At 36.0% G+C, this 19,911-nt stretch overlaps 1 protein-coding gene across 1 annotated transcript in view; it reads left to right on the forward strand.

The window, feature by feature from the left end:
• LUZP2 (leucine zipper protein 2) overlaps positions 1-19,911 on the forward strand; it is a 270,546-nt gene that overhangs the window by 233,230 nt on the left and 17,405 nt on the right. The window contains exon 7 of the mRNA XM_055581381.1: positions 15,932-16,027. Within this exon, the coding sequence (XP_055437356.1) occupies positions 15,932-16,027 (96 nt within the window). The remainder of the gene's footprint in view (positions 1-15,931; positions 16,028-19,911) is intronic.

The following is a 19,911-nucleotide window of genomic DNA, read 5'->3' on the forward strand; positions in this document are numbered from 1 at the left end:
GTTTTCCACAGCTAAATCTTCTTTGTGATCATGGTTAGTCACTTGAGGCTCTTTATCCTTTTCTTTGCACATTTTTTTTAGTGAAGATTCATCCTTTCTGCCCACCTTTTTGACTTTATTTACACTTTTGTGGTAGAAGGTTAAATGACACCATCATCACTCTCCTCTTGTGAGGCTTGATCACAACTACCCTTGACAGATCAGACCTTCCTTCCTCTTGGGCATCCTGGTGATGATGGCTCCTGCCGTGTGCCCCGGGCCTGGACACCCCTGAACCTTCGTGAGCTGGGCGGCAGGGCCACTGCCACTCCGCAAACTGCCTGAGTGGCTGGATTATTACACAGCAGAGATGGTGGGAGAACCACCAGATGACTTGTTCCATTTTCTTGTCCTGTATTTTCATTAGAATTTCTTGGATGCTCATCAGATAGTATTGACTTTCATGGTATCTTCAAAGATAAAGTTATGTTAAAGATGTATTGCTTCTCATCACCAGTTGGCTATTCATAAGTAAGACAGCCCTCAACCTCCTGTCCATTGATGATCAATACAAGATATTTTTTTCTTTAAAACTAGAAATTCTCATCTAACCTTTCTTTTGTCTCTTTAGATGCAGTAAAATCTTAATCCTAAAAAAAAAAAAAAAAAAAAAACAAACAAACTATGAGATATTTCCTTATAACACTTGCAAAAGTAAAGGACATCTATATGGAATTTAATCAATTTGGTTGTTGCTTGCTCTTTAGCCGCTCAGTTGTATCCAACTCTTTGCAACCCCTTGGACTGTAGCCACCAGGCTCCTCTGTCCATGGAATTCTCCAGGCAAGATTACTGGAGTGGGTTGCCATTTGTTTCTCCTGAGGATCTTTCTGGGGATTCACAGGGATTGAATCCAGTGCATTGGCAAGCAGAGTCTTTACCACTGAGCCACCAGAGAAGCCCTTAATCAGCTTCATGTGATCATTTTATTGACAGTATTTTCTTTCTTCTCTCTGGTGGAATTCATTCACTTGAATATCTTGCAGTAACTGGGAATCTACTAGAAGCTTTTTTTAACAAGGGGAACCTGATGAGATTATAGTTTTAAGAAGAGAATTCCCGTAGTAACATAGAAAAATTAGGAGGATAAGATAATATAAACAAAATTATTGGGAGAATAATATTCTGGATAAGAGCAATGAGACAGTAGCAGCAGGAAAGGAACAGGGAATGAATTTGAGAAATGCTAAGGATATAAAATTTAAGGAAAATGTGAGGAAGTGAAGGTGGGAAGACTAGATGATTATGCTAAGGAAATTAGCTGAGAAGAGAGGGGACAAATCTTTGGGGGACTTAGTAGGATGGCAGGAGATTATGTACATTTTTAGTATGATATAGAGTGAAGAATGCAAAAAAGATAATGAAGACAAAGTTTGAGATATGAAATAAGGATTTAAAATTCAGAAGCAGCATTAAGGAATATGAATATGATCACAAGGTGAAGAGTTGGACATGGAGTGGAGTAGGGATATACCAGCTTCTGAGAGGGGAGACAAGTTGGAAAAGATGAAGGTGTGGATGAATTTTTATGTAGATGGACAGGAGTTCAAAAAGAATAATATACTCCATGGCCTACAGTTTTCCAATGAAAATTTGATCTTAGCAGGCCTATACTTCTTCCCAATGGTCCTTTTCAGGCATTAGCAAGTTCCATTAGGTGGGTGTCCTGAATCGGCAGGCTTCTCTCTTTAACATTGCTGTCCTGGAAACCTGTGCTGGCATCTGTGACTAAACATCAGATACCCAGTGCCAAGAATCATGTGTGTGAGAGCACAGAATTTGGAACTCAACAGACCGATTATAAATCCTGGATTTAGCCAGTTATTTGTAAAATGTTGGAAACTGAAGCAAAGAGTGTGGTTATTCTTTTTGTGAAATAGAGCTAGCAATATAAAACAATGAGCCTAATTAACTAAAAGGCTAAATTTATAGCATAAAACCTGGCATGTAGTGTATCTAGTGTTTAAGAGCATAGATATTAAAGCCAAATTGTCTGGATGTGAATTTCTGCTCTGCCACTCCTCAGCTGTGTAACAGACGCAACTTTTAAACCAATTCGCTCCTACTGATATGGGAATAATAGTACCATTTTCTTCAAAAGGTTGTTGTAAGGATAAGCTATATATTATTATTTTCAAGATTATTTGGGCTAATAAGATATTATTTTGTGTCCTTCTCTACCGAAGTGTCCATCACACAGTTCTACGTGGAGTTTGACAATGAGAAAATAATTTCAACGTTCATCAAAAGAATCCCCACAAAAGAATTTACAAAAGCAATAGGAAACATAACATCTTGATATTCACTGAAAGTTATTACACATTTTTGTGCCAGCACTGGCAAAAGACAAAAAAATTATTTATCATTTTGATCCACCCTCAGTGCATTGTGAATTAAATGTTTCAAAGAAAATTAGAAGTAGTATCCTTGCTTTTCATCTCTATATAAAATGCATTGATATTCAGGATTTCAAGAAATCATAGACAGTGTTTTTGAGTTCCCTAGAGTGCTGGTGTTAGACTTTCCTTTGGCATATGTGGCCGTTTTTGATCTCTTTGTGAAAGTAAGAATATTTCTGGAGTGTCTGCAGCTACGTAACCAGGAAGTTATTCACATCAATTATACTCCAAGAGCTAACTTTTCCCTTTCGAAGGCTATTGCATGGATTCCAACTATGGTTCCAGTTGTTCAATAGTAATAATGATAGAATTTTAATTTCCATAGTTCTTTATGGCTATTGCCTAGGTGTTTTATTAGATCATCACAATAAATACAGCACATCTTACTATAACCATTTTATTTAAAAAGGGAACTTCAACTAAAATCCAGGTTTCTTATGCCAAGTCTAGTGCAACAAACTGCCTGCTCAAAAATGTGCGTTACTTAGAATCTTAAAGATATGCTAACAAAAACAATAGATGTTTAAATATGCAGTGCTTCTTATGTTATTACAGCACAAAATGTATAGAGCACTCTGGGTGACTGACTTGCTGCTGACGGCTTTACACAAGTTTTCTCAGTTAAAATCAAGAAAAACATTGTGAAGTGGTGCTGACAGTATTCTGATGTTGTAAGAGAGGAAGACTGAGGGTCATGGAGGCTAGTAACCCATCTTAGGTCTCAAAACTGGGTCATTGACAACTGAGACTTTTTGGGATTTATTTTTAGTTCATTGAGGCAAAATTAGTGCATAACATTATATTAGTTTCAGGTTTGCTCCTGCTCCTGCTCAGTCATGTCCAGCTCTTTTCAACCCCACGGACTGTAGCCCACCAGTCTCCTCTGCCCATGGAATTTTCCAGGCAAGAATACTGGAGTGGGTTGCCATTTCTTACTCCAGGGGATCGTCCCGACCCAGGGATGGAATTCACGTTGCCTACATTGGCAGGCAGATTCTTTACCACTGGAGCTACCTAGGAAGCCCTCTATGTAGTGTATACACTACAAAATGATTAACACAGTAAGTCTAGTTACCATTTGTTACCATGCAATTAACTTCCAGTCTTCACACCCCATGCCCTTCCACTGGCAATCACCAATCTGTTTTCTGTATATGTAAGTGTGTTTGTTTTCACTTTTTTAAAAGATTTGCGGACTTCAAATATGAGAGATCATATGGTAATTGGTATTCGTCTTTGTCTGGCTTAATTTCACTTAGTGTATTGTCCTCAAGGTCCATCCATGTTGTTTTCAATGGCAAGATTTTATTATTTTGTGTTCAAATAAAATTGCACTGTATTACTATTGTTCAGTTGCTAAGTCATCTTCGACTCTTTGCAACTCTGGACTGCAGCTAGCCAGGCTTCCCTGTCCTTCACTATTGCCCAGAGTTTGCTCAAATTCATGTCCATTGAATCGATAATGCTATCTACCCATCTCATCCTCTTCCGCCCCTTTTCCTTTTGTCTTCAATCTTTCCCAGCATCAGGGTCTTTTCCAAGGAGTCAGCTCTTCACATCAGGTGGCCAAAATATTGGGGCTTTAGCATCAATCCTTCCAATGAATATTCAGGGTTGATATTCTTTAGGATTGACTGGTTTGGTCTGGCAATCCAAGGAAATCTCAGGAGGCTTCTCCAGCATCACAATTTGAAAGCATTAATTCTTCAGCACTCAGTCAAAGTTAAGTAGTTACACATCTTGGTTATTGTAAATAATGCTATGATGACTTTAGGGGTGTGTATATCTATATATCTCTACAAGTTAGCATTTTTAAACTTTTCTTTTGAAATAAGAGCCTCTCTAATACTTGTGAGCTGATATCTTATTGTGGTTTTGATTTGCATTTCCCTTATAGTTATGATGAACAGCTTCTCATTTGCCTGTTGACCATCTGTATGTCTTCTTTAGAGAAATGTCTGTTTAGACTCTTTGAACATTTTTTATTGAATTGTTGGGTTTTCTTGCTGTTGAGTTGTTTGAGTTCTTTATATAAAAGTTCATTCAAGTTTTTCTGTAACAGCTTTCAGGAAAAACCCAAACTTTCTGGCCAACCCAGTGATTTTGGATACCGACCCAGTATACGATATATGATAATGGATGTACAACACACTCACAAGTACTCAAGTAGTATTAGCTTCTATGGTAGGCAAGAGATTATCAACTGAGCTGATATTTCCATTAAAAAATTAAAACCATTGATGCTTTTGGAAATTTGACAATAATGCCACTAAATGTCACCTCACGGCTGATGGTTTAATTCAGAGCAGCAGACTCCTGCAGGGTGGGGGCTGGGGCGTATCTTCATTATTAGAGTTCCTCTAATGCTCATCACAATACATTGTGCACATGCGTGCTCAGTTGTGTCGGACTCTTCCTGACCCCATGGAATGTAGCCTGCAGGCTCCTCTGTCCATGGGATTTTCCAGGCAAGAACCCTGGAGGAGGTTGCCATTTCCCCTGCAGAGGATCTTCCCAAACCAGGGAACAAATCTGCGTCTACTGTATCTCCGACCTTGTAGGCGGACTCTTTACCACTTGAGCCATCAGGGAAGCCTTGCTCGTCACAACACACTGTGACTAACAGCAAATGTTGGATGGATGAACAAACAAATAAATAAATTAATAAATGAGGAATTTTGCAAATAGAATGATCCCACATTAGCCAAATTACAATGTGTCCATGAGCAATCATATCTGTCTCTAAGGCTGTTCATATCCATAAAATTATTCTATCATGGAGAGTAAACATATTCATTTCATGACAGCAGTGGCTATGAATTTTCATATTAGACATATGTGCTTTTCATATTTCATCATTAGTCATGAGTACATTGTGAATTTCAGTATCCACGATAGGAACAGCTTTACCTTAGTACTTTCTTTTACTTGTGTTAATTATCCCATTTGAGGCTACAGTAGTGTCAATGGAAAAGTAAGCAGGAGGTTCTGGCCATTTAGTTTCCAATAGTTTGTAAAATATTCTAATTTTATTAAAAAAAAAAAAAACATAAAAGCCATGAATGCCTATGACTGTACTTTTCATGGATGATGATACAACAGCTGTATTTAAGTTATCTGAGACATACCAAAAAAAAAATTTTTTTTAATGAAACAGTTTTATTTTTTTTAATAAAAAACTTATTGTCCAGACCTTGATTAAAATACAGAATAGGGCTAGTGAATTCATTGAATCCCTGTGAGCCTTTAATTTTGCCACTGCTCATTCTCTAAGACTAAATTTACTACCAGGCTGTAATCTATTCCAGAATCATTCCCAATGCAGTTAAAACATGTATTGGAGAACCCTCCATATCACCTGTGGCACCTTGGTATCGAAGGATGTAGATAACAGGGATGTTCGCTGGTTGCTTTTAAAAAGACACAGGAGCAGAATTTCCTACTCTCTTTCTACAAAATTGACCATTTCTAAAACTGGAATTCATCTTACTTCCATACATTAGGGATTCAGTTTCCCATTAATACTGGAATCGAGGTCCTTCCATGAATGCCAACCTGCTTTGCTGAGCACTTAAGAAATCCCGAGTGATGTTTCCCAGGTCTCTCAATGGGCAAAAAGCGATATCCCCCTACTCCCTACATCTCCTTGAATCTGTGACTGAATAAGATCGTGTAATGATAATGGTGCTTTCACTACCTGCTGCCAGTAATGCTGTTTCACCTGACTGACAGAAATCCGTCCCTGCCAACCTCCAGAGAAGGCAATGGCACCCCACTCCAGTACTCTTGCCTGGAAAACCCCATGGACAGAGGAGCCTGGTAGGCTGCAGTCCATGGGTGGCTAAGAGTCCGACAAGACTTAGCGACTTCACTTTCACTTTTCACTTTCATGCATTGGAGGAGGAAATGGCCACCCACTCCAGTGTTCTTGCCTGGAGAATCCCAGGGATGTGGGAGCCTGGTGGGCTGCTGTCTGTGGGGTCGCACAGAGTCGGACACGACTGAAGTGACTTGGCAGCAGCAGTTGTCAACCTCCCCACACAGTTGCCCAGCTATGCCTGAAATTGTCACACCCTTTTGACATTATAAATACTGGACCCTTGTCTAGAGCCACTCTTCACAATTAGAAAGGTGTTGCTCTCTCCCTGAATTGTTGGTCCTCACTCCCTCCTCATCATTCCTGCTGATGCTGCTGAACCCCAGCAATGGCCCAGTAGAATCTCAAACTGCATTGCATGGCACTGAGACAATCAGAAACATGGCCTTAGTCTCATTAAGCTTTTACTTCATGGCTCAGTTGGTAAAGAATCTGCCTTCAATACAGGAGACCCAGGTTCGATTCCTGGATTGGGAAGATCCCCTTTAGAAGGAAATGGCAACCCACTCCAGTATTCTTGCCTGAAGAATCCCTTGGACAGAGGAGCTTGGTGGGCTACAATCCATGGGGTTGCAAAGAGTCGGACATGACTGAGCAATGAACACTCTCACTTTCCATGATGTTAAAAACAGACCTCCTCTAGCTTCTCCGTATGCTTAATATTTCATTGGCACAAAATAGCTAAAATATTTTAATTGTCAACATTAAAATATGTGAAAAAAATTCACTTAAGACTGTCTGATTTCCTACTTTTATTTTTTTGTCACTTTTTGCCATTTGCTTGTGCTTTGAGATAAACTCATATTTTGAACATATGTATGGTAGCCAAAATGTTGTCATACTTACGTGTTCAAAGATATAAGCTCACCTAACAATAACCATGTGTAATAATATGTTAATTATTCTATTAAATTAATGTATATTTGTCATGACAATTTTAGCAATTAATGTTACTAGTAATTATACTGATAGTAGCTGGCATTTTTATTGAGTTGTACTATACCCATATGAGCATATTTGATACTCTCAAGTCTCTAAAAGAAAGACTTATTATCCTCATTAAATTTTTTTTCTTTTGAAATGACTTTAGACTTAGAAAAGCATTAAGATAGTACAGAGAGTTCCTATATTTCCTTTACATCCTTTAATGTTAACATCTTATATAGCCATGACATAGTTATCAAAACTAAGAAATTGGCAATAGTATAATACCATTACCAAACCACAGACCTAACTTGGGTTTCACCAGGTTTTCTAGTTCTTGTTTTTGGTATGTTTTTGTTTGTTTGTTTGTTTCCTGTTTCAGGATCCAATTCAGGGAACCTCATTGCATTCTCTCATCATGTCTCAGTCTCCTCTTGTCTGACAGTGTTTCATTCCTTATATTTCCATGATCTTGACACTTCTGAGGACTAGTGATCAGATATTTTATAGACTGTCTCTCTGTGGATCTGTCTGATGTGTTTTTATGCTTAGAATGGATCGTGGATTTTTGTGAATAATACCACAAAAGCGCAGACAGGACAGATTTCAGGAATATTCTGTAGTGCAGATTATATTAAAATTATATTTTCAAAAATAAGTGGGGATGTATAAGGAAAACAAATTAGGGGAAAGTAGAAGAAATAACCATGGCAGAGAGACAGAGCCAGGAGAGGAACTATTATGAATAATGGAAGACATGAAAACACTTTCTGTGAGCCCACGTGTGTGTGTGTTTCTCACATACACTTGTGAGAAGGAATAGAAAGACAAGAAATGTAGAGAAACATATCCAGAGAGGAGAGGGACAGAGGGAGAGAGAAACTGGGCAACCAAAGAAAGAGGTTAAACAGCGGGTTTTATAGGCACTTCTGTTTCCAGACCCAGGAATTTTCACTTAACCTGAACATATCTGTTTCAGCTTCGCTTTTATTACAGTTGCCCTGTCAGCATTTTGGAGGATGCAACATAGGGGAATGTAGGGAATCTGCGAGGAAAAGAGGTGGGGGACAAAGAGGTAACTGTATGTAATGTGGATGACTTTGAAAGCAGAGCTGAACATCGAAGTTGGAAGGCAGAATTAGGCAGACACTGAGACATCTGTTTCTTGCACTCTAATGGATGCCTCACTGCTTTCACCTTTCCCCAGGTGCAACTGCTTTCTTTGGGATCCTCAGTGTCCTCCTTCCTCAGTCCCATGCCTCTTCCGATCCTTTCCCTGGCCTCTTCACCTGGGGAGGCAGGCACTGCTCATCCTTCAGGTCTCATTTATAATACCACTTCTTCAGGAAAACTTATCTGACCCTCCAGATGGGTCAGCTCACCCTACTGTGTGCTGTTCCCTCAAAGTAATCTAAAATCTTAAGTCATAATCATTATCCAAATTGTATTTAATTAAAGTTTCCTGGAAGTACTTATTTTACATGCAGTTCTTCCATCGGACTGGGTGTTCCATATGGATTGTCTGCCATATTCTAGCCACATCATGGTCAAAAGTAGTTTTTGAATAAATGAATGACATACATTTTACAACTTAAAAAGGAAGAGAGTGTGTTTAATGGTTGTGGCAAAGATGCTTATTTGTGAAGGGATGTAAATACTTTAAATCAGTTGTCCTTAATCATTTGGGATTTTGCAGAATTCTTAATTTTATATAAGCACTGGACTGTCTACAAAAATAATACCTATAACTTAATACCAGTGGACATTAGTTTAAAAAACTTTGTTTTAAGGTTCTATTTAGAAAGTTATAAAAATGAGGTTAGATCGAGAAGTTGAAGGTTATTTGGGCATTCTGTGTTTCTAAAGAAATACTGCTAGACAGTAAACTTTAGCTTCTTTGTATTTCCAATAAAATGAGATGAAAGGAAATGCATTTAAAATTTTAACAGGAAAGTCTCAGATGAATTAAAGTTTAGTAATTACAAACCTTTTAATCTCTGGAGATTAACTGTTGTATTGTAAATATGGTTTTTCTAATGTTTTTCATTAGTATAGAGATGCTATATTTGGAAAGCATTTTATAAGAAATATAGGTTTAAAAACCTTAAGCTTATTGAGTTAAAATATCAACTTTTCCTAATTAATTTTTAAAGTGGCCATTTATTAGGATTCAGTATGATTAAAAATTGAATATTTGAATGAAGTCTATCATTTACTGGCTTTTGAATTTGGGCAAGTCTCTTAACCTTTGAATTGTAGTTTCTTTATTCTTAAAAGGTAACATAGTTTGTTACAGAGATGTAATGCACATAGCTTTTTCTAAAACATGGCAAGGACTCTATAAATATAGACTGTTATTGTCATGCACCTCCTCAAAAAATAGAAGAAAAAGCAAACAGGACTATTTTCTTACTTCTGTAGTTATTTCAATTTTTTAAATCAATAAGTGTTTACTCCCACCTAAATTAACCCCATTGTTCCAAATTTTAATCAGAACATATCCGTGCACTCTTCCAACCCATTTTCAGAGCATACTCCTTACACATATGGGCCACACACATCCATGTATGTGAGGTCAGTCAGGTTCCTGGTTTATTCTAGGGTCTGAAAATTATCCGCAATAACTCAGGTCATAAGCAGTGTATTTACTGAGTATTATTCAGAAAATAAATTATTGTTAAATGATTCTTCTGATATAAAGATATGTCATTTTGAAATCTTAATAAACATGTATTACTTGTAGAATAATTAGTGATTCATTTAGTAGAGCAGTATTCATATTCAAAACTTCAGAAACACTAATATTTTACTTTTCATGATTAGAACAATTATCTTGAATAATGTATGCAATTATTTATGTTCCATTTACTTCATAATTTATTACCAACTTTTTTTTAGAAATTAAGTTTAGAAATACCCATGAAGACTTTTCCTTCTCAATTTCCATAGGTGTTATTTTTATACTGTATAAAATTGTGTGTGTGTACACATATTTAACTGAATTGTGTGGTAAAGACTGAAGTTACAAACATAAACCCTGTGAGTAACTATGTCTACAGTTATCAAGGTGTTAAATATTATTGTTTATATACCATCTACATTCTCTATTACTTAGTGGACAAAGTAAACACTCCTCAGTCTGGAGGTCAAATCTACCAACTACTTGACATAGCTGATTTCTCCACTATTTTTTATCTTTAAAGCATGTTCATATACTAGTTTTTATTCTCACAAACCTCATTTTGTTTTAGAACTCTCTTCTTTGTACCTTTTCTGAGATACATATCCTCTTTTCCTTATGGCAAATATGATTCTATAAGAATAGTCATCAAGTCTCTAGTTTCAATTTCTCCATCATATTGCTTAAAATTCTTTTGACTAAAATAAATCTTGCTCTTATATACAATATTTTATAATTTTTAGCATTTTTTATTTTATAAATAATCTATTTCAGAAAAAAGGAAAACTGCAAAAGATTTTAAAACAGCATAAAACAAACAATCTCATAATTCCACCAAGTAGGAAAAAAGAACTCATACTTCCTCTCAGAAACTTTAGTACATATTCATTTTAATACATTTTCACAGAATAGGATGATACCATGTGTAATGTTTTTTGAACCATTTTACATTAACAAAGTATGAACAATTTCATATTTCAACAATTTTATATTTCAACGATTTCAATCTATTGACAATTGTCAATAGATATATTTCATAACTGATATAACATTTAATTATTCTATGTGTTTACCTAAGTTGTGTACATAATAGTAAAACAAATACACATAGGTCCACCAACCAACATAAAAACATGTTTGGCACATTATCAATATGGCTGATATTAGCTGTGCATTCATACACAATTCCTACCCTAGACTTTTACTGTTTATAATTTCTAAGCTGTGCGTGTGTGTGTGTGTACTGTACCATATTACCTTCCGTTCAGGACAGAGAGGAAGTTAGAGCAAGGAGAAAGCATTGTCCTTTCAACTTGTTTAACACTCTGTGCCATCTCCTCCAAAAATATTTTTAGTTATCATTGCAGATATTTTTTTCTAATCACTCACTTTGTCTCATTTTAGTCCATGAATTAAAGGTCAAGAAGGAATGATTCTGGGAAGATTGTGATTGGATGATAAGTGTGCCACCCCTGCTGATGATTTGCTCTGTCAATAACCTGTAAATATATAAAACCATAAGAGGTATTTACTAGAACAAAATTAATGAAGATAGAGAAAAATACAATGCTGTGTTTGGCAGGTTTACTTTAATTAACACATGGGTAATTGTATCCTTCAAGTACAACATAACTTTTACATCCATTATTTTCTTTAATGTTATTGAAGCAATTATTAATACTTACTTGTTCGAAAAGGAAGCTTTAATGAAGTTAAAGCATAGTTTAGAAAACTAGACCCTAACTAAGGTCAAGAATACTCTGTAGATATCCTCTTTCTTTTTACCAGTGTCTCATAATACAGAAACTAGACCCCTGCAGAAAATTATATGATCTGAGGGTGAAATGGGGGCTTATAAAGTATAAGCTTATAAAGTTGACATCCTGTCAACCACTATCACACCTAGTAGAGAAGTATTAAGATGGAGTTGAATGAACATAAAATTGGCATCTGACAGGTTGGGTTAAATCACTAGCTCTACCTGTTTTATTTTGGTGACTTGGAGGACATTAGTCTTAGTTTCTTTACTCAAAAGATGGAGCCTCACAGAGTTCAGATGTGACCTCATCTGAAGAGTTCCATGATGTTTCTGTTTATCAAACAACTTCCTTTAGATTGTCTTGATGTGAGATGTTACAGAGCTGAAAAAGGCATTGTCCTTGCCTTTAAAATGTTCCTGATCTTGTTTAATTGGTCAGGACTCCTGGGAATTAAATTGTCAACAAAAAAGATTATTTCAATTACTTCATTCATATTATGATCCTCTTTATAAGGGAGATATGTCCTCCTCCATCCAATTCACTCACTACTCCCCAAACCCTACTTCTGGCAAACACCAATCTATTTTCTATAACTGTGAGTTTATATTCTTTTTTTTCCCAAATTATATATGTATATATATTTATTTATTTATTGAAGTGTAGTTTAGTTACAGCATTTAAAGTACAAGGCAAGGTACTTGTACATGGCAAGTACAAGTTATACATATAAACATATATTACTTTTGAAATTATTTCCCATTATAGATTATAATATATTGACTATAGTTCCCTGAGCTATACAGTAAACCTTTGTGCTTCTTTTTGAGCTTCTTTTTTTTTTCTTTTTTTTAAGTGAGATCATGCAGAATTTGTCTTTCTCTGTCTCCTTATTCCATTCAACATAATACCCTCAAGTTCCATTAACATTATCCAAAATGGCAAATTTTCATTATTTTAATGGCTGAATAATATTCCATAGTCTATATACATATATACCATATATTCTTTATCAGTGTGTTCAAATGATGTACTCTTAGGTTGATGGGGATGCATTTAAGTGGAATTGCTGTATTATATTTCAGTTCTATTTTTCAATTTGTTAGAAATAACCATATTATTTTCCATAGTGGCTATACCATTTTACATTCCCACCAAGAGTGCACAAGGTTCCCTTTTCCTATGTCTTCACCAACACTTGTTATTTCCTATCTTTTTGGTAATATCCATCTAACAGATGTGAGGAGCTATTTCATTGTGATTTTGATTTGCATTTTCCTGATAATTAGTGATTTTGAGCATCTTTTCAAGAACCTGTTGGCCACCTGTTTGACTTCTTTGGGAAAAAGCCTGTTCAAATCTTCAGCCCATCTTTTAATTAGATTGTTTTGTTTTGCTTAGTATATTGTTGAATATGATTTGCTAAGATTTATTGAGAATTTTTGAACCCATATTCATCAAGAGTTATTTTTCTTGTTTAGTCACTAAGTCATGTCTGACTCTTTTGTAACCCCATGGACTGTAGCCTGCCAGGCTCCTCCATCCATGGGATTTCTCAGACAAGAATGCTGGAACTGGTTGTCATTTCCTTCTCCAGGGATCTTCCCAACCCAGAAGTTGAACCCATGACTCTTACATTGACAGGCAGATTCTTTACCAATGAGCCAACAGGGAATCCCTCATCAAGAATATTGGCCTATAATTTTATTTTCTCATGGTATCCTTATCTAGTTTTAGTATTAGGGTAATGCTAAACTCATAAAATGAGTTTAGAAGTGTTCTCACCTCTTCTATTTCTTGGAAGAAATTGAGAGGAATTTCTTGAAAATAATTGCTATAAATTAACTATTTTAATTGTTGGATAGAATTCACCAGTGAATCCATTTATTACTGGATGATAGTACATGGAGAAAATGAAATATTTATCACCACTAAAGAGATATGAGCCACCAAGCCATAGAAAGACAGTGAGAGACCTTAAATATATATTACAAAATGAAAAAATCCTATCTGAAGTGGCTTTATACTGTATGATTCCAACTATGAATATTCTAGAAAAGGAAAAACTATGGAAAAAATTAAAAGACTAAAGGTTGCCAAGGGTGAGGAGGGTAGGGATGAATAGGCAGAACACAGAGGATTTTTAGAGCAGTGAAAATACTATGTATGATAGCATAACGATGGATATATGTTACTACACATTTGTCCAAACCTATAGAATTTCATCTACTAGCGAATCCAGATATTAATATACACCACGGACATTCACTGATTATGTGTTAATGTACATTCACCCTTGGTAACATTTGTACCACTCTGGTGAATGATGTTGATAATGGGAGAGTCTATGCATGTGTGAGAACTGGGGCTTTATGAACAGTCCCTATACCTATCAACTTTTTGTGATGCTAAAACTATCCTAAACAACAAATAACAGCAGCAACAAAAATATTGCAATTTAGGTGTTCTTGACCTAATTTAGTATGGCAGTAGAAAACAGGCCCTCCAAAGTCATATGTAGTGTCTAAGACCCTAATTTATTTATGTGCTAATCCAGAACAGAATTCACATGTTTTTAAACGCCAAAATACACTGTAATTCCCCAAAGCCATTTCCCATTCTTTGTTAATTCATCAGACTCAATAAGGCTTCTTTCTTTTAGAAAGAGCTATTTCACTGATAGCAAATGCCTACATTAAGGATTGCATGTATTATGTTTAATGCAACTAGTTCTAAAAACAAATATTATGTTTTTGTATTTAAAGTAATTTAACTTTTCATGCTTTATTGCTCACATTGATGAAGTGATGTATAATTTCCTCCAGTCGTTAAAAGAAATTAATTTATGTAATTTTCTTTCCTGAAGCAAGTTAAAATAACTCCTATAAACAGATGCAGAAGTTGACAAACCAGCCAACCCAGTTGTGAAATATATGAGCACAAGGGTTGACTTTAGCAAACTTATGGAGGAGGAAAATTACACTGTCATTCTTCCCACCTGCTCTTTGTGAACTTAATAGTAGATGAAGCCCCTTTTAGATCTTGTCCAAGTTAGCCAAGGCCTACAAAATAGATATACAAAAGCTTTTATTCTGCTCATATTTCTTACCTAAACCTCACCACCAATGTCTGGAAGCACTTTCATAAATGTACAATATTTGCATAAGAAAATATAATTAACGAACATTAACATTTTTCAATATGGGTATATTTATATTTATATTTTATATATATATATATATATTTTAAGGAAGATATTCAATACTTACTCTTAAATGTAATCTCCATCATTGGTGAACCTGTTATTTTTTACAGCTTATCTAGCTGGGTTAGTTTTCCTTCCTGTTGGTTTCAGTAGCAAATGGTTTCTATCTCAGCCCTTATGTTGTTCTGACAGTTTTATTTTGTTGATTTGACTCCAAGTATCATTAACGTCTGTGTTTACAAGCAATAAATATTGACCCTTACCGAGTTAAATGAAGGAGATTTTAATGGTAGAACATCAGGAGCTCATACTATCTGGGAGAAGGCAGAAGTAACAAAGTTGGGGATGGACAGAAACAAAGGCTGCTTCAGAAGACTGGGAATGTGAACCATAAGAAGTGTCTCACTGTAGAAGTAACTTGGACAAGTGAACTTACTGAAATTAGTATACCTATTTATAACCTCTTTTAATCTAGTCAGTATTTAGTTCCAAAAATGAAGGTTTCAATGACCCAGTTTGGATCATGTGCATTTCTGTGTAGAAAGTAGCACAAAGAAATTTAGAGTAATATGTAGGGTTTCTTGAGGTATAAAACAGTATTTGATTGGTAGGTGAAGCATTGGAGTCAACATAATTCTTTTTGTAACTTACAGTGAGATATTAGAAAATATCATATTTACTATTAAGAAAATAAGATGTGTATTTATTATTTCCCAGATAGATATGAGGTTAAAATAAAGACGAAAGATAGGATCCCTGGTTTTTTTTTTTTTTGAAGAACCAGAATCCTTAAAAGTTTATTATGCAAGAAATAAATATTTGCAGTAGGAAAGTAGTCTTACTGGACAGCACTCATATAAAACTGAATAGAAATTATTTCATTCAATTTCATAGTTAATATTTAAGGTACAGTTAAGGTCTCTGATATATACACATTTTCATTTTATTCTTTTTCTTTGAGTGTGAGGTTGCCATTATAGCATGTTTTACAAAAGTATTAGGACCTCTTTGATGAAACTGTTTCCCTCTTAATGTTGTCTTTCTCTCCAGCCTCAAGAAATCACTACTGAAGTTAATGAAACCCCGCAAATTGAGACTACAAAGGAAGAGGTTCTACTCAGTACCCCTGAGTGCAACACTCAAATTGTAAGATTAATTTTATATGTTTTTAACAACATTCAACATGAAAACATGGACATGTGTTCTAAAAATCCTAGTTTATGCCACCATGAAGCTGTCTATTTATATGCAAAATCTACTATCTAAGGGCTTCCCTGGTAGCTAAAATGGTAAAGAATCTGCCTGCAATGCAGGAGGCCCAGGTTCGATTCCTGGGCTGGGAAGATCCCCCAGAGAAGGGAATGGTTACCCACCCCAGTATTTTTGCCTGTAGAATTCCATGGACAGAGGAGCTGGGTGGGCTACAGTCATGGGGTCACAAAGAGTCGGACATGACTAAGCAGCTAACACTTTTCTTTCACTTCTGCTATCTAAACATTGTACTTTTCATTTGATAATGCAGATGTTCTTTAGATATCAATCATGCGGTTATTCTACTAAAAGGTGTAATTGTAAGACAATTAGGAATATGAAGATGCCCTGGAAAAGGGAATGGCTACCCACTCCAGTATTCTGGCCTGGAGAATTCCGTGGACAGTCCATGGGGTCGTAAAGAGTGGGACACAACTGAGTGACTTTCACTTTCATAAACTTGAATTGCCAGAGAGATAAGGTGGTCATTCCCAGAGTCACATGATAGGAAGCTGTTAAAATATTAAAAGCAAACACAACTCCAAACAAAGAATGTGATTCAGTAGTATTCTCCCCATAAAGCAAATAAACCTTGAATTATAGAGACATTACAATAGAGGAAGGGAAATTTTTACCCTTCAAATGATAACAGGAAATGAGGAATTTGTACTCTGTGCTTTTACTCTAAGAATTGTAATGAAATTTAAACTCTGGAACTTTGGCACAATTACTGATCTGTCATATCTGGGCTTGAAAAATGGCAAATGTCAGTTGTATTTAATATATTCAAAGATAGCCTTTAATCTAGTTGACAAAATGGAAAGTGTCTGCTAAAACTATTCATCATGGAAAAAGAAATCCGGTGATAGCAAAGGAAATAAGGCAGAATAGAAACAAGTTAACCAAGTCCATCTCTTTTTCCTCTATCGACTGCCAAAGTAAATTTAGAAATACTAATTTCTCAGCAATTTGGCTTTCACTTCTTATGTTGAAACATGTTCAAAACCAAAAATTTAGAATATAAGGTTAATGAGAAGTAGAAATTCTGCAGTTTACTTCCAAGGGAAGAAGAAGTCAAGAAGGTTTGGGAAAGAAAGGACTATTTTTGCTATAGTTTGAAGAACAGATAGGGTTTTGATAGTGTAAGTCAATATCAGAGACAATAAAACATCAGAATATGAGTAGAGAGTATCGAACAGAAAATGGTGGGATGTGTGGCTAAGATAATTTGGAACTTAAGTAGGAGGGGCACTGGGTTCCCAAGATAAGGAGCTTGGTTTGAAGTAGGGATATGGGCTTCTCAGGTGGCACTAGTGGTAAAGAATCTGCCTGCCAATGCAGGAGAAATAAGTGATTTGATCCCTGGGTCGGGAAGATCCCCTGGAGGAGGGCATGGCAACCCACTCCAGTATTCTTGCCTAAAGAATCCCATGGACAGAGGAGCCTGAAAGGCTACTGTCCATAAGGTCACAAAGAGTCAGACACAACTGAAGTGACTTAGCAGACAGGGATATAGTTAAGATTTTCACATGTTTATGTCCAGTTAAGAGATAAGACCACTGGGTTAATTTTAAGGCCGTTTTTCCTTGATACAGTTTCCTAAAACTACCTAAAAATCATTTTGCAGTACATACATGTATCAAATCATTATGTTGCATACCTAAAACTAATACAATGTTACATGCCACTGATATATCAATTGAAAAAACAAACAAACAAACAAACTTTGAAACAAATTAGAATTTTGGAAGCTTCTGGCCTGCACCCTTCAGGGTAATGCTCAGGCTTGATCCCTAAATGTCCTGCTCTGAGCCCTTGGATTAGGAGGGATTCCATTGCTTTTTTTCCTGCACTTGTACTGGTATACCTGTGCCTTGAGCAAACTGTTCATGTATTGAAGTGGCCAAAACATCTGAAAGAACAGAAGAACCAGGACTTGGTCAAACTTAACAAACAAAATATTCCCATTTAAGGCAAACCTTGAAAAGTTCTATGTGTTTTACAAAGATTCCTCAAAGCAATATTTTGGTGTACATTTCTTGTCAAGAGAGAGGCATAAATTCTTTGTTGTTGTTGTTGTCTGTTCCACTCTATTTTTGTTGTCCTTCCTTGTCACCAGTAGCTCCTCTCCCTTCAGTAAGTGGCGTAAGCAGCTACTACCTTGGTGGAGGTCCGAACTGGGTTGCTTCAAAAAGCTTCCTCCCCCTATACCAGCATGATCGCTCTCTCTCTCTAACCTGATCCCAGTTCCTTAGATTTTAGTCTTTGAAGTCTCTACTTCCAGGAACCCACACTTGCCAGTGCAGAGAGTGCTCAATATTTATAATCTGCAGGCTCAGTTACATTTAAAGGCCAAGTGAATAAAGGGGAGTGAAATAAGCCAGGTGTAAGCAGTAGGAGTGAGTGAGACTATTGTGAATATCTTTTTTCCAATTCTAGATCAGTAGTTCTTAGACATATCCTCCCTATAGTATCATATGGAGGATTTTTATAAAATACTGATGACCAGGTAATTCTAATATGCAGGCTAGTTTTACTAACAATGTATCTCATATATACATGATTCTTAAAATCATCTGAGGAGCTTTTAAAAATAAAGATTTTGAAAAATTCTTCAGTAAATTCTAAGTAAAGGGGATTAAAGGTAACTTCTCTTTTTTTTTTTTTAAACATGGACCTGACACCATTTTCCAGTCCAAGTGATTCTGAAAGAGATGGTCTCTGAGCCTTAATTTGAAAAAGATTGGTTTAAATAAGACATAATGCCTTTAGTATGTTGTTTAGTAACAGAGTTTCACATTTGAGAGATGGCGATGCCTAAATGAGGCTCTGTAATGGTAGCCATGAAAGTCTGTGATGTCACTTTTGATAGTAGGTAGAGGGGATCCATCCCAGAACCCTCTGTTTATTTTGCAACCAAATCTAAGAGCAGCAGGGCTGTGAAATTGATCGGGAAACTGATGGCGATTTTGTCCATAGCTAAGCTTTCCATGACAGAGCTAGTATACTATCATTTCCCCAAGCTATAGTACTCAGAGTATAATTAATCTTAATCATAGAAAGCGCTATAGTTACTTTCCAGCTTTCCCCGATAGTAAGAGAATAATTCTGATGGCTTTCTCCACTTTACAGGAAAAAGTAAAGGGCTCTTTGGATCTATGAGAACAACCCTTACTCAGCTTGTCCAAATTCACCCAAAATATTCTGATTTGTGTTAAATATCATGAAATGCATTCCTTCCATTTCAATACAGCAATGTGAAAATAGCTTCAACTTGATTCTAACAAGCTGGAGATTCAAGCATCAATTTGAATTGCCTTAATTGAATATCCAAATTAAGGTATCAAGACATAATTTCATAAAGGAAAATTAGGAAATTTACCTCCTCTTCTGGTAAAGGGATTGATGCATTTTCTGTTGTAGGAAGGATAGTTTTAATGTGTTTGGCAAAAATATAACCTTCTTACTGTCTTTGTTTGGAGACTGAATATGAGTAAAGAAGTGCATCTCTGTGCCAGGTTGACAAGAGGTGGCCTCATGATAGTTGGTTTTATGCATCAAAATGACTGAGCTCAGGGATGACCAGAGAGTTGGTAAAATATTAATTCTGGGTATGTCTGACAGGGCATTTCCAGAAGAGATTAACATTTGAATTAGTAGACTAAGAGATCTTCCCTCATAAACATGGCAGGCATCATCTAATCCCTAGAAGGCCCAAATTGAACAAAAATATGAAGGAAGCATAATTTCTTTTCCCTTTGAGTTGGGCCATATATCTT

This window comes from Bubalus kerabau, chromosome 5 (assembly GCF_029407905.1).
Source record: "Bubalus kerabau isolate K-KA32 ecotype Philippines breed swamp buffalo chromosome 5, PCC_UOA_SB_1v2, whole genome shotgun sequence".
NCBI lineage: Eukaryota > Metazoa > Chordata > Mammalia > Artiodactyla > Bovidae > Bubalus > Bubalus kerabau.